The sequence below is a fragment of the Euphorbia lathyris genome, chromosome 5, assembly GCF_963576675.1.
Source record: "Euphorbia lathyris chromosome 5, ddEupLath1.1, whole genome shotgun sequence".
NCBI classification, from domain to species: Eukaryota; Viridiplantae; Streptophyta; class Magnoliopsida; order Malpighiales; family Euphorbiaceae; genus Euphorbia; species Euphorbia lathyris.
The window spans coordinates 56,122,206-56,136,580 of record NC_088914.1 but is presented as its reverse complement, the minus strand read 5'-3'; the positions used below and the strand labels follow the sequence as shown (position 1 = coordinate 56,136,580).

At 34.9% G+C, this 14,375-nt stretch overlaps 1 protein-coding gene across 1 annotated transcript; it reads right to left on the bottom strand.

Moving 5' to 3' along the window:
* Nucleotides 1-1,550: 1,550 nt before the first annotated feature.
* LOC136230452 (coniferyl alcohol acyltransferase-like) lies at nt 1,551-6,851 on the bottom strand. Its single transcript, XM_066019516.1, has 3 exons — nt 6,425-6,851; nt 2,054-2,632; nt 1,551-1,949 (listed from the first exon to the last, which is right to left on the bottom strand). Exons 1-3 carry the CDS (start codon nt 6,833-6,835, stop codon nt 1,560-1,562), a joined length of 1,380 nt encoding a protein of 459 aa, XP_065875588.1. The 5' UTR covers nt 6,836-6,851; the 3' UTR covers nt 1,551-1,559.
* Between the last annotated feature and the right edge of the window lie 7,524 nt (nt 6,852-14,375).

The window sequence follows — 14,375 nt, the reverse complement described above, 5'->3', positions numbered from 1 at the left end:
TTTTTTCTTCTATGATTAATAATATTTTGCTCATTAGTGAAATATTTATTTGATAGTATTCAGAGATACAGACAATATTGATTGAACCTCGTTACTCGTTAAATTTTAGTGTACTCTCTATTTATTTTATGCTTTAACTTTTAAATTGATGATTGTTTCCGTATTATATATTTTACAGGTATGAAAATGGACATTATCTGTAACTCAAATCGGCAACATGATTATTTGTAACTTAAATCGGTAATATAGAAGACCGGATATTTAATATAAAAACTCTATAGTATAGAGTCTGATGAGAGTGAATTATGTGCGAGTGTATAAAAGATTAAAAGTGAAATTTCATTTGTTTTATAGATGAGTCAATGAAAGGTTACTTAAAGGTTTGATACACAACTCATATTGCTAATCTCATTTTCGAAAGCTAGGTTGAAACTAACCCTTCAATTGTATATAATTTCTTCATAATATAATCTCATTTTTTCATATTCCAACCACATTAATTAATTAATTATCCATCACTTATTTGGAAAATTATTAGAAGCATTCGATTCTCCATATTAAATGAATGACCTCTCATACATATTTTGTCATGTGTAATATGAATCCATATGTATTATAAAAGGTTCCACTATTTAATTATTAAGTGGGATCATAATATACATATCTAAATGTGAATTGGAAATCCTTAAATTCAAGTAATATAGAAGATCAAATTCTTATTAAGAACTCTACTTATCCGGCGCTCATGCCTCCTTGTTACAAGGAAATGACAAACATTGTAGCAGTACAATGATGCCAAACTGGCCCAAAGAGTACCACAAACCATACTCTTTTCCAAATTTCATTTTTTACTATTAGTTGAATTCATATTTTTGTTCTAATATATCAGAGATTTCCTTAACTTGGTCCAAAACCCGAATTGACTTCTTGAACTTATAAAAATATCGCATTTATCTTCTGAACTTGCTTAAAATGATATATTGATTAATTGAAATTGTTTAAAGTGGTTAGTTATCGTCTTAAAAACATATTAACCTCATGATGATGAACTTACTTAAAGCGATATATCTTTTAAATTGTTCAAATTCTTTATTACCTTGACACGTAGACTAGAGGGTTAATAATATCATTTTAAACAAATTCAGTGGGCTAATGAAATACTTCATAAGTTCATGAGTCTAACGGGTTTTTTGGATAAGTTTAGGTGACTCCTAATATATTAAATCTTTACTCTATTTAATTATATTTAGAAAAACCTCACCTCACCCCAAAGTGATTTGAATCTATGACTTCTACATTCATAGATAAACTTTCAACCAAGAGGTTAAGAGCTTCACTACTAAAACAAATATGTAATTATAAAGCAGATAAATATAAAAAATATTATAGATATATATATATTTTTTTATAGAAGTTGGTAACTAAATAATTAAACTAATGGGTGACTTCTAGATTTACAAGTTAAAGTTTTCTTATGAATAAGAAAAAAACATGGTTACTTATAATACTAATATTGTCCCACAGTAATCCAATCCAATAAGAAAGCAAGAAACGTATAATTAATATTTAATGAATGTTTGGTTGAAATAATGAGAAACAAAAGGCTTAAAAAAATGAGCAGCCTGAGTCTCCAAGTAATCCAACTGCTCTTTGAAAAGGTGCATATACAATACCCAATCACCATTTCCTTTACTACTTCCCATTGGCATAACATACCCTGTATTTCCTCCCCATGGAAAATCATACGAACCAAACACTGCCTTACCCCATCCAAATTCCACTTCCCTTACCGGAAATCTTTGCCCCGATGACACCACCACCGCCGGTCCCTCATCCCTACCATTCGTATATATCTTCGACACCGCTGTTTCTGGCCGGTGTGCCTCCACCCAATCTATCAGTCCCAAAAAATGTTCCTCCGTCCCCGCCTCTTCCAACATTTTATGAACCTTGTTCCAAGATGATAAAACATTTTACAAGATCATAATTAAATGTACATGATAAAACATTTTATGAACCTTATTTATTCCAAGGTTAAAAATAATACTAGTACCTTATTCGCCGCCCAACTCAATTCGTTATAGCATATTTCATCAATTCTCCGGCTATCATATGGAATTGACAGCACATTTCCGAAATAATTACATAAGTTATCGCTTATCCGACACCTTCCGTTCACAACAACGCCGATCTTCGAATGCTTCATTTTTCCAATTTGGGGATTTTTATTGTTGTAACATTTGGCAATCAATTGCCATAAGAATGCAGTAAACGACTCGAGTTTGGTCCTCTTGTAGCCGTTAGAGCTAGCAATTGATTGAAGATGGCAAAGTTCGGCGGCTTTGACGTAATATATCCGGCTAATTAGATGATCGGCGGGATCAGGGAGAGATTCCGGTGGAGGTTTGAATGAGGAAATAGGAAGATAGAAATTATCGAGAGAAAGATAATCGGAAGTAGCCGGACGTCTAGGGTTGAGCAAAGATCGCCGGAAGGATGGAAGTTTTGAAAGTGGTTTAGATTGAGCTGTTTCAGCCCATGATACTATAAACATGTCGGTGGTGTGTGCGTCTGCTATGCGGTGGTCGAACGTCAGCGCCACCACTATGCCTCCACATTTTAGCTCTGTTGCCTGAAAAATGTTTCACGTAGTTTAGGTTAATTCAGTTGCCTTTCTGATCTTGATTGATTATATTAAAGGGAGAACAATTTTTTGGCCCTTGAAATTTGTCCTAATTTGACTTTGAGTCAGTGAATTTCGTCCAACTTTCACTATCGGTCCTTGAACTTCAATTTAATGAGATTATCACCTACATCTTGTTTTTTCTTTTTCTTTTTCTTTTTTGAGAAATACATCTTGTTTTTTCTTAAAATCCAACTTTTGTGGATGAATTGTATTCCTTAAAATGTAGAATTTTAATTTTCTACATTTTAGATGTGATAATGCGTAGCCATTCTATAGTTTGTGGAGTCATTTTTTTTTTTTTGACAACGTTTGTGGAGTCATTTGATCCTACTGATTTAGTATATAAATATATATATTTATAGATTTTTTTTTGTCATTCCCATAATCATTAAATTTTATAGTATTCTATGTTTCTACCATTATGTAGTACTATATTATTTCATTTGATTTCATATATGAAAATATAAAATTGCTTCTAGTTATATAAAATTTATTTTTTAATTTTCATTTTTAATTAAAATCTTAATAAAATTTGTGTATATTGTATATACACCGATATAAATATTTCTATACTTATGTGTATTAGTTATAAAATAATAAAATAAAATATTTTTTTTTATAGAAATTGGGACGAGACAGAATTTGGATGGGGTGAGCACCCATGGCCCAAGAACTGACAAACCCGCAATAAAATAAAATATTATTCTCTTAAATTTTTAGTTCTTATTTATTTTATTATTTAGTATAATATATTTATAAACTAATATTAGATATGAATTTTCGTGGAGACACAGTGCCTTTTACGGAGCCGTCTCAACGAAGTTTTATAGCAAATCATCCGTTTTTGTTTATGATCAGAGATATGAATTTTCATAATATTTTTAAATGTTTATTTTTATTTTATTCGTAAAATTTATTAGAAATAAAAAAATTCACGTTTATATTTTTATATTGCTCTACTTCTAATTTTATGGTTTTCGAAATATTTTTTATTAAATAAGTTCTACAACATAAAATTAAAATTTTATAATTACATAAATATTAATATGTAATCATTTAAGTTTCGAAAAATTAAAATTATGCGAGAAAAAAATATAAATATTAAAATGCGAACTCCTTCACCATTATTTTATTATTATTTTAGTATAAGATATGCTGTATGCTTAGGTAGTTGATGTAAAAGGTCACCAATAATCTGGAAACTAATACAATTTATATAGTTAAAAAGGGGGAGTTCATCTAAACAAGAAAATAATTGAAACTAGTTCAATCTTGAATTTCGGGGCAGTAAATATTAAAATATGTTGTTATTTTTATAATGAAAGAATGGACAAGCAGGTAGGATTAAATATTTAGGGTTTAAGTAATGGTAGACATTTCAAAATCTTCAACATTAATTCTTAGGAAACTTCTTTTTTTTTATATATAATCCTTTTTGGGGGTAAACATTAGTAAACGTTTTGAGACCAAGTTGGCATCCACCAACTACGGAAAATTATTGGGGTCATATCAATATCAATATGTGTAATGAAGACTTGTTGTATTTATCATGAAATTCCAGAAACCATAAAATATTTATGATAGATTTCTGGACGCCACAAATAGTTACAACACAAGGGTCTTTTTTGGATTCAAATATTAGTAAATCAAATTGAAACTTAGGTTAATTCAAACTCATGGATATTTAGGTTAATAGTTTCCATTTAGATTTAGGTTTCTAAAATCTATTACCAGAATTAATTGTATAATTTAATTGGTTAACAAAATCTAATATACATGTTAATATTTTCTAAAAATAAAAAAGAAAATCAAATTTAAGAGTGTTTGTTTCGGATTTTCAAGGTATGGTTTAACGTTTTAATTCAAACCGCATGAAATTTGGTGTTTGGTTAAGTTTATACAACAACTGTTTTGGAGCTTTTTCATGAAAAACTTCATTTGGTGTTGACAAAATTATTATTCTTATTTCCACAATACATATTTCATTCTTTTTTCTAACGTTATTCTTATCTCTATAATATTGCTGAAATCATAAGGTTTTAGCTTGTTAAATAAATTATTATTTTGATTAAAAAAAATAATTTATTATTTAATTTTTTATATTAATTATATTTAGTTATTTAGATTAATTTTATTAATTTGTATAGCAATTTTAAAGTCTAATAATTAATTATTTAATAACAAACAGGTAAGAGCTAACCACAACCTCTAACCAAATAGGTGCTCAATTTAATAAAGTGATTCACTATGTGCAATAACAAAGGTTAGTGTGACTGCATGATGGATTTAAAATAACATATATAAAGTGAGAAATAGTTTGTATTTCAGTGCAAAATGAAAAATAGTTTAGGTTTCTTATCCCCAAATGTGTAAATAACTCAAACTTTTAATTTCAAGAATAGAATAGGAATTATATGTGAATTTCTAATATTTTTTTTTGTAATTAAACAATACCTAAATAATTTTAAAAAAAAATTAAAAAGTTAAGAATTAAAGAAATATCATTTTCATCAGTTTTATAATAGAAATTACTTACTATTAGAGTGCTCATCTTGTTCAATATTAAAAGGATTGTAATATTTTTAATAAAGTATAAAATTCATGTTCATAATGTCCAATATTAAAATTGAGTAACTAAGTAAAAGTAAAATTCGAATGACATACTTCACTTTTATGACCGCTCAAGATATTATGAATTTCAAGATTGAAAATTAAGGATACACTGCATACATGGGTTAGGCTATGCTTACTTTGTTTCTAACAAAGTAAACATTATGGGTTAGGCAGTGTATCCTCACTTTTCTATTATAAAGTAAAACTTACTTTGTTAGAAACAAAGTAAGTATAGAAGACACGCGACACACATATATCACTCAACTTCATATATACTAACATTATAACCACTTAATTATATAATTATATAAGAGTCTTTGATTTAAAAGATGTCATCCGGCGATAAGAGCTGGTGTGAGGGTGCTAATATTAATTTGAGCTTGAAACAATGTTAAATCATTAAATCTTGGACAGCTAACATAACTAGGGGTGTGCATCGGTTCGGTTTAAACCGCATACTGAACCGAACCGAACCGAGAGAATTCGGTTTTTCAGTTCGGTTTTTTTAACAATTCGGTTCGCATCGATTTTAATTTTAAGTGTATTTCGGTATTTGGTTTGGTTCGGTTCAGTTTGATAGAAAGTGTAAAAAAACCGAGCCGCACCGAATTACACATATTATATATATATATATATATATATATATATATATATATATATATATATATATATATATTTGATTATACAAGTTTACTTTTTTTTTATTATTGTTGAGATAATAACTCAATATAGATATATTTTTTCAATTTTTGTTGTTGTTGAAGTAAATTTAATGAGAAAATATAGTGATTTTTATTTGTTATTTTTAACTTAATTCCGTTTGTTCGGTTTAAACCGAACCGAACCACATATTTCGGTTCGGTTTTAATTCGGTTTTACCTATTATTTTGATCATTTCGGTATTTGGTTTTTTAGGTTCTGTTCGGTTCGGTTTTGTACTGATGCACACCCCTAAACATAACAGTTACTAAAAAAAATTAAATTTAGTTCTTGCAGTTCCCATTTTGAAATTGTTTGGAAATCGTTGGGTAGTCATTTTAAGTTCCGTTTAGTTTTAAGAAGGGCCGTAATCTTAATAAATAGTAAAATTAAGTGAGTAATTTAGTGAAAGTGAAAGTTACAAACCTGGATAGAAAGTGCAGCTTGCTTGTTTTTGGAAGGGACAAGTTTAGATTGAACAGTTTGATCAGGATTATAGAGATTAAGATGTTGAAGCTCAATATCACCATACGCCTCTATAAATTCAACGCCATGGTTATTGCACAGAAGCTCCGGCTCACCCATACAATTAGCCACAATTTCTCCGGCAAAGGCGTAGTAGGAAACCAGAACTTGAGCCATGGCTTTCTTTAGAATACTAACCATAGACCCATAACTCATATTTGGTTTATTGTAACAGAAAAAAACACCAACATCAAGTGGAGGAAGAAGCAAATCTAGATTCGATAGTGGCAGCCAATGTTCCTGCATCGGTAGCACCGCCGCCACCACTTCCTTCTTCTTCACTGTCACCATGAAATCGCCGTTACTACACATTTTCTTTCTTTTTGTGTGCTAAATTGCAGTTAGATTTGGCATTAGATTTGTGTCAATTTATATACAAATTTATTGGTTTTAAAATCATTACTTAAGTCGTATAAAATAATTCATTTTGACTACTAGCTACCAGGTATAGTATAGTTACGTGTTAAGCTTTTTAAGTTTTTTTTTAAATGCCAATTTGATTGAAAATTCACGCAATTAGTTTGTTTATTTATTTATATAGATGTCATCAATAGTGCCGCAGATGCTAAAGGATTCGGATTATTCATGTATATATTTCTCATAGTTTCAATTTGACTCTAAAAATGAGATAAAACAAAAAGTTGGATAATGCATCACCAAGTTTTGAGTTGAATTAATAGTTCATCTAGAGGTTTCAAAATTACGTTCCATTGACCAACAAAAATAATAACAAATAATTACTGCTATTATGTAATAAATTGTAACATGCTATACTGAATCGATGATACTATAAGATAAACCACTTCTTCTTTCTTCAATATTTTTATTTTTTAATCAATATATTGTTATATGGGTTTCATAGATTCTCATTTATTTTGATTCTGATGATTGTGATATGTCTTCCTATATAGATAGTTTTGATCTGTCGCCTTCTTATATGATTTGAAACACCATGGAGTCATTCTTAGAGTAAAAGATTCTAAATTGATTTTGGATGAAATTTCCACCGTTGTGCCAAAAACAATTTTAAGCATTGTTTACTATTTCTCTATCACGACCTATGAAAATGGAGATGCTGATAAAAGCTCATATGATGTACTTCTAAACTTGCTCTATCACGGCCTATTAGAATAGATAAGAAGATATAACTAAATAGAGAGATGGATAAGAATATGATCTGATTAATTGTGACGTTAAGCCTAAATTGGTAATATTTTGTAAATGTTAAGCCCAAATTGGTATTCTCTAAAAATCTTAGACCTATTTTGGTACCTTATCCAACGTGGCATGTTAAAATGGTGATGTGGTACTGAGTTCGCAAAACTTAAGAGATGACATGTCACGTTCCATTAAATTTGTGTTATTTTTGTAAATGATAAGCCTGTCTTAGTGTTATTTTAAACGTGAAGCTTAAATTGATACTTCCTTGATGACTCGTGGAGAATTTCCGATTAACTTCCGTCTCTGTGGGGGCGTCGTTGGGTTCGACGGGGGGAAGCTCCGATGCCAAAGTCAGTAAGGAAGAACAAGAGAGCAAACTGAATTGACAATGGGTAAGTGAATGTGTACCTTGATAGCCTGAGACATAGGCTATATATAGTCATGAAGTTGTAACTTTCGGTAACTAGAAAGTCTCTATTAATGTCCCATTAATGGCGGTTACAGGTTACCTTTAAGTTGGCGGTTAGCTAATTGATAGCTCATTAATGGTCTTAATTGCCGGATCAGCCCAGCCGTTCTAATGGCGGATTGAGTGTTTATGGAGATTCGCCTTATAGGTTCGCCCGCAGGTCTCTTTTGGTGAGTCCTTGGTGATCCGCCCGCCGGATCTCTTTGTTTCAATACGCCGTGGTATTCCCGTATCAAGTGACCAACACGTGGCGTTCTTAGGCGAATATCTCTTTTGATCATTGGGATAATATTACAATGTTATCAGAAGCCCCCCTAAAGTTCTCTTAAAGTCCTTTAGGGCTTTTGAGCTTCTTTGCGCGCAGTCATGATTACCTGCATTAATGAGCATTCTGTTCGATGCCAATCGTGGAGTGACACATGTGACAGGCGCACCGCCCGAGGAGAGAGAAGACGCCTTCTTCATTTTTCCTTTTCTCTTTCTTCCTCATTCGTTCTTCCTCTCCATTTTTCCTTTGCGTTTTCTTTGCAGAGCTTCTTCGGAATTTCAGAATCCTTTAAGCCTTTATTTTTCATGTAAGTTCATCTTTTCATTCTATATATTGTGTTTTTGAATGTTTAGAAGCTCTTCTTCATCCTCCGGGTCAACCTCTGAACTTTTTAATTTGACCTCTCCCTCTGAAATTGCAATTAGTTGGACCTCTTCTTCGTCGGAAAATTCTCTTTCCTCCGAAGGTACGGTTAACTCCGATTAGCTGAGTTGCTCGACTCGGCGTGTAATCGCGGTCAAACTCGTTTAAGTAGTAGTAGTCAAAACCTTTCTGTTCCTATCACCGGTATTGCTCCGGCCATAGATTCTAGGCGTTTTTCCAGGATGGCGTCCTCTTCTTCCGTTCGGTCCAGGAAAAAGGCACCTCGTGCGGAGTCTACCTCCTCTCGCATGAGTGCCGCGGATCTAGCAGATCTGGCGAGTAGATTTCCATGGATAAATAACTACGAGACCCAACTGGCGGATGCTCATCAACGACCCGTCTGTCCGCCAAGCGGATTCTTGTCTGTGTACTGTAGTCACGTAGAAAGAGGATTCCGACTGCCTCTTCCCAAGATGATGGCGGACATCCTTGCTTAATTTGACATTACCGTTAGCCAATTACATCCAAATGGCTGGTTAGATATTGCTTTAGATTGTTACCTTGCCTCGAACTTAGGGGTAATATACACTCCTCGTATCTTTCGAGCTTTTCATAAACCGTCAAAGCGAAAGTCTGAGTCTTTCCTCACCTTTGCAAAGTTTGGAGTATATTCGCCATTTAGTGGCAAAATGTCCAATGTCCATTGTTGGGACGAAAAATTCTTTTACGTAAAGATAAACGAGAGCGAATCTCTAGGCTTCCCAACATACTGGAATCCCAAACCTTTGCACATGGCGGGAGATATGCGTATATTGACGAATAGTGATGAGGTAGTGGCGGAGCTCATGAAGAGTGTCAAGGCGGATGCCTGGACATACGCTGACGCTTTAGACTTCATGATGAATGATATTCCCCTGATTTTCCGAGAAGGGGACAAGTTTATTTACTCGAAGATTGCCCAGTTTGATCAAGGTAACTTTGTGTTTTCCTTCTTGGAACCTTGATCGCTTTATTGTTCTCTTTGGCAGGGGTTTATCTAAGGCCAATCACGCTCTTGCAGAGAAGCGCAGGAAGTTGAAGGAAGATGAAGCTCGTAAGAAAGATCAGACGGCGGATCCCCAAAAGGGTGCAGGGAAACGCCTGGCTGATACAGCGGCCGATCCGCCTCTGAAAAGGAGGAAGCCTGCAGCTTCTGGCGGTCAAAAGTTTATGGCGGATGCTATGAAATCCGTCGCGCCTTCGATGGAGGGGGAACAGGCAAGTTGTTCTTGCTTTTAATCTTTTTACCATACTTTGGATCTAAGTTTTGATCATCTCATCTTCATGCAGACGGCGAAGCCGGACCTAGGCGGTTATTGGTTCGCCAAGTATGGTACCAGGGGATCCTTGAGAAATGAATCTGTTATCAATGACCTGGACGAGGCTCTAGGTCAATTGGGCGAGGTACAGAAGAACCAAAATCAGATCCCAGGATCAGCCCATGTTCAAATGGGAAAGATTGAGCTTCTAACGGTCAGTTCCTTTTATCCTTTGGCTATAAGTGATTCTCCTTTGACAGCTTTTGAATGAACTGTTTCATCTTAACAGATGTATACTCGCTTATGCGCCATGGAAGCGGAGCTCCTTCAAGGTGTAGCGGACAAGGCTACTATAGAAAAGTTGGAAAAAGAAGTCGCTGATGCCAACGCGAAAGCTGCGTCCGCCATTGCCCTCAAGGATGCCGAGATCCAAAAGCTAAAGGAGAAGATTGAAGCAGATGCTAAAGAGCATGAGGATGCTTTAGGAGATGCAGAGTACATGGCTGGGGAGCAAGCTTTCTATTATGGCGAGCTTATTATGGCGTATTTCCAGCTGGCGTATCCCGAGATCGATTTTACAGATTCGCAGTTCGTCGTTCCTGGCCCAGAGGATGTTTTTAAATATAACAAAATCCCGGAGATCAAGGACTACCTCCGTGATTATGTTCGAAAATGGATGAAGGGACCCGTCGAAGAAAGCAAGCCTTCCACCAATGTCAAACTAGTGGATCTCGAGGAAGTATCTCCAAAGGCGGGTGAGGAGCCGATAACCAATGGCACCCTTCTTCCTGAGGGTACACCTTCTGTGGAAAAGGAAGTCTCCTTGGTGGGCGTATCTGGAGCTGTTGAGAAGGAAGCTTCTCAAGCAGGTGCCTCAGGCGAGAAGAATGATAAGGAGAATGCTCCTGTTAATGTTTAGTTTTGTTGTTTGTAAAACTTAAGTACAATTGTTTAATCCTTACGGTTGCTATTTATTTTACCTTTACGTTTGCGTAAGTAAATATATAAGCTTTTAGGATTCATTCTGGAGTAGGTGGCCAGCCATACTCCATTGTGCGAACCTTTGTGAAGGTTTTGAAGCTATTTTATTCCTTCAGAGGAAGTAGAGCTGCCTTTAAGGATCAACTTGCTACCTATCTTTGAGGTGAAGCGATCCGCCTTTAGGACTTGTGAACCCTTCTTTGGGAGGGTGCAAGTGAGTGTAAAGACCTTGCGTCCAATGTATGTTTTAACTCCATCTCGAATGGTGATCATCTAAAGATGGATCCGCCCATGAGATTGTTCTCCTATCTTTGAGGAGAAAAAGTAGCTATATGATAGCAGTACTTTTTAGTGTGGGAAGCGCTGGATGCCCCCCTTCTTTTTGAGACTGGAATATTTATATTGCTGCAAGAAAATACTTAAAAAGAATATGGACAATATAACAATTGCTTTTTATTGATAGAAGATATGCTTTATTACAGCCAGCGGGGCTTATATGGGAGCCTCATTAAAACCTTTAATAAAAAAAACCTCATGGGAAAAAAGCTTATTAAAGAAAAAAGAGTACTCAAGACCTTGTTTACATTCTATCTTCTGGCGAAGTATTTGCGGAGATTTTGGAGATTCCAAGTGCGCGGCAATGTATTTCCTTCCATGTCTTGAATCTTAAATGTGGCGAACCAAATCTTATCTACTATTCGATATGGACCTGTCCAGGTGAGCCCTAGCTTGCCCTTCCCTTCTCTAGATTGGATTTTGTCTGCCTTGCGGAGCACGAGATCTCCCACATTTAGGTCTACAAGTTTGGCGTTTTTGTCATGATAAGCTGCGATCCGCTGCTTGTACGCCGCCATACGTACATACGCCTTGTCTCTCCTATCCTCCACTTGATCAAGACTTTCTTTCAATCTCTGACTGTTTTCATCCTCGCAATAGAATGCAACTCTGTCACTTGGAACCAATATCTCGACTGGGATTACAGCTTCCACGCTATGAGAGAGGGCGAATGGGGTCTCGCATGTGGCCGTTCGAGGAGTCGTACGATACGCCCATAAGATGCTTGTTAACTGATCCGCCCATTTCTTATCATGTTCACCCAGTCTCTTCTTTATTCCCTTTACGATTGTCCGATTCGTGACTTCGGTCATACCGTTGGATTGTGGGTAATATACGGAGGCGAATCTGTTCAGAATGCCCAATTTTTCACAGAAAGCTTTGAACTCACTACAGTTGAATTGCGTTCTGATGGGTGCCGAATCCACCATAAATAATCCCAACTTTCCCTAAACAAATAAATTGCGATAGAATAAGTAGAGGTCGAACCCAAGGGAAAAATATTGATTTAAAACCTCTAATGGCCTAACAAAATAATTAAATGGGGGGTTGAATTTGTGAAACTTATTAAATTAAAGGTAGTAATTGAAAGATATTGCAAAAACAAAACAGAGCTTGAATTGGGTTTGTGAATAATATTTGGAAAAGTTCAGTTAAGGGGAATCGTGGGATAATTCTTTCGTTAACGGTCATTGACAGACAAGGTTACATTCTCATGTTTAAGCCGGGTCAGTTTGAATGTTCTTCCTCAATAATGAACTAATTAAGCACTGCAAATAACTTGTTCCTAATCAATAAACAATCCTATCTCAGCGCCTAGGATTTAATTTACTGACAGCTTTAAGAAACAGAAGAACCTGATCTTAGTTAATCGTCTCTCAGCGTCGGCGATTATAAACTAACTTATCTGTTCATTCGACTTAGATAAGCCTAACTTGATTCGTGTTAATGTCACGTGGAATACGAATTCTAGTTTGTCAGACTTGAATCCATTCTTCCAAACACAAACCTAGCTTGGTTCAAATAGTCGGTAGCTACTTAGTTCGGTTGTCCTAGGTGAAACTCTAATAAACCGAATCAGCCTTATGATTATTCAATCTAATAAACGATCCTGCAGTAACCATTCATGGAACAAATAATCAATTGAGAATAATACTCTGAACATAATGAACAAATAAACGACTTAATAAATGAGAAGAGTGAAATACAACGATCTCACGATAACGGAGAAGAATCCCTTGAACTATCCCTTAACCGAAATTAAAGAAATTAGCTATCAATAGCCATGGAACGTATGTGTTTTTCTGCTGCCAAAAATAAAAATGTAAAAATTGATATATGAACTTGGAAAATCTGCCGTTCTTATGTTGATTACGGCTCCTCAAAATAGGGAACTAAATCCCTTTCAATTGCTTCAGAATCTTCTTTCAAATTTGAAATTGGTTGCTTCCTCATTTTTCTCCTACAATTTCGTGCTTCTGGTGAAAATCTTGTTCTCAATTTGTCCAATCCGGATCAGGAAAGCAATCCTATTCGAACTAGGAAACTGTCAGCCCGCAACTGCCTTAGTCTTGTGCAAGACTAACTCTGACTCAAACCAATATCTGTCCAATCAGCTCCGGATCACGACCCAACATCAGCTCGGCCCAAATTAAACCCAATTTATCTCCCTTTAGTCATCATTGGCCTGTAGAGATGAAAACACCAAGAACAAACAATAAAACCCGCAAAAATAACAAAACACGACAATAATAAAGCATAAAAGCGGGGTTAATTGTTGTTGAATTACGCACTTATCAAACACCTCACACTTGCCCAATGCTTGCCCTCAAGCATACCAGATCATGGCATTAACTTCGCATACTCTTAGGTTGTCTTGTCATTCGTTCCTAATTCCCCTAAGCGTTATAAAGACATTGACTACCAATCATCCAAGTCAAGAATCTTTCGAATTTAAGAATACTTCTAACTCCCAAAAATGTCTCAACAACACCGCACGTAATGTGTAAAACAAGAAACTAGAAGCAACAACACCCTCACGTGATCACTCTATGCACTCTTGTGTTTAGGCTTATAATTCATTTTAGAGGATTCACTCAAGTCACAATCATAGAATGTAGTTACCATAAGCTTGCCAATCAATCGAATCTCCACCACATAGTATGAATTCAAACAGAAAATCAAAGGGACTTACAGGGGTGTAATGTAGGTTAGGCTCATGGGTTGGAAAAGAGAGAGGGGAATGAAACTTTAGGGGATCCGAGAGTAGTAAAATAGTGCAAACTACTCCAAACTAGGCCAAAACGAAAGTAAAATTGCATATTTACAAGACGACAAACTCGTAAACTCACATGAATATCTAGAAAACAATTCGAGATAATCATGGACACTAATGAGAACATAAACAAAAGAAACTGAAACATTAAACGAACTAGGACAGACAAATGACTGTATCCTAATTATCTCCTTTTTTTCTAT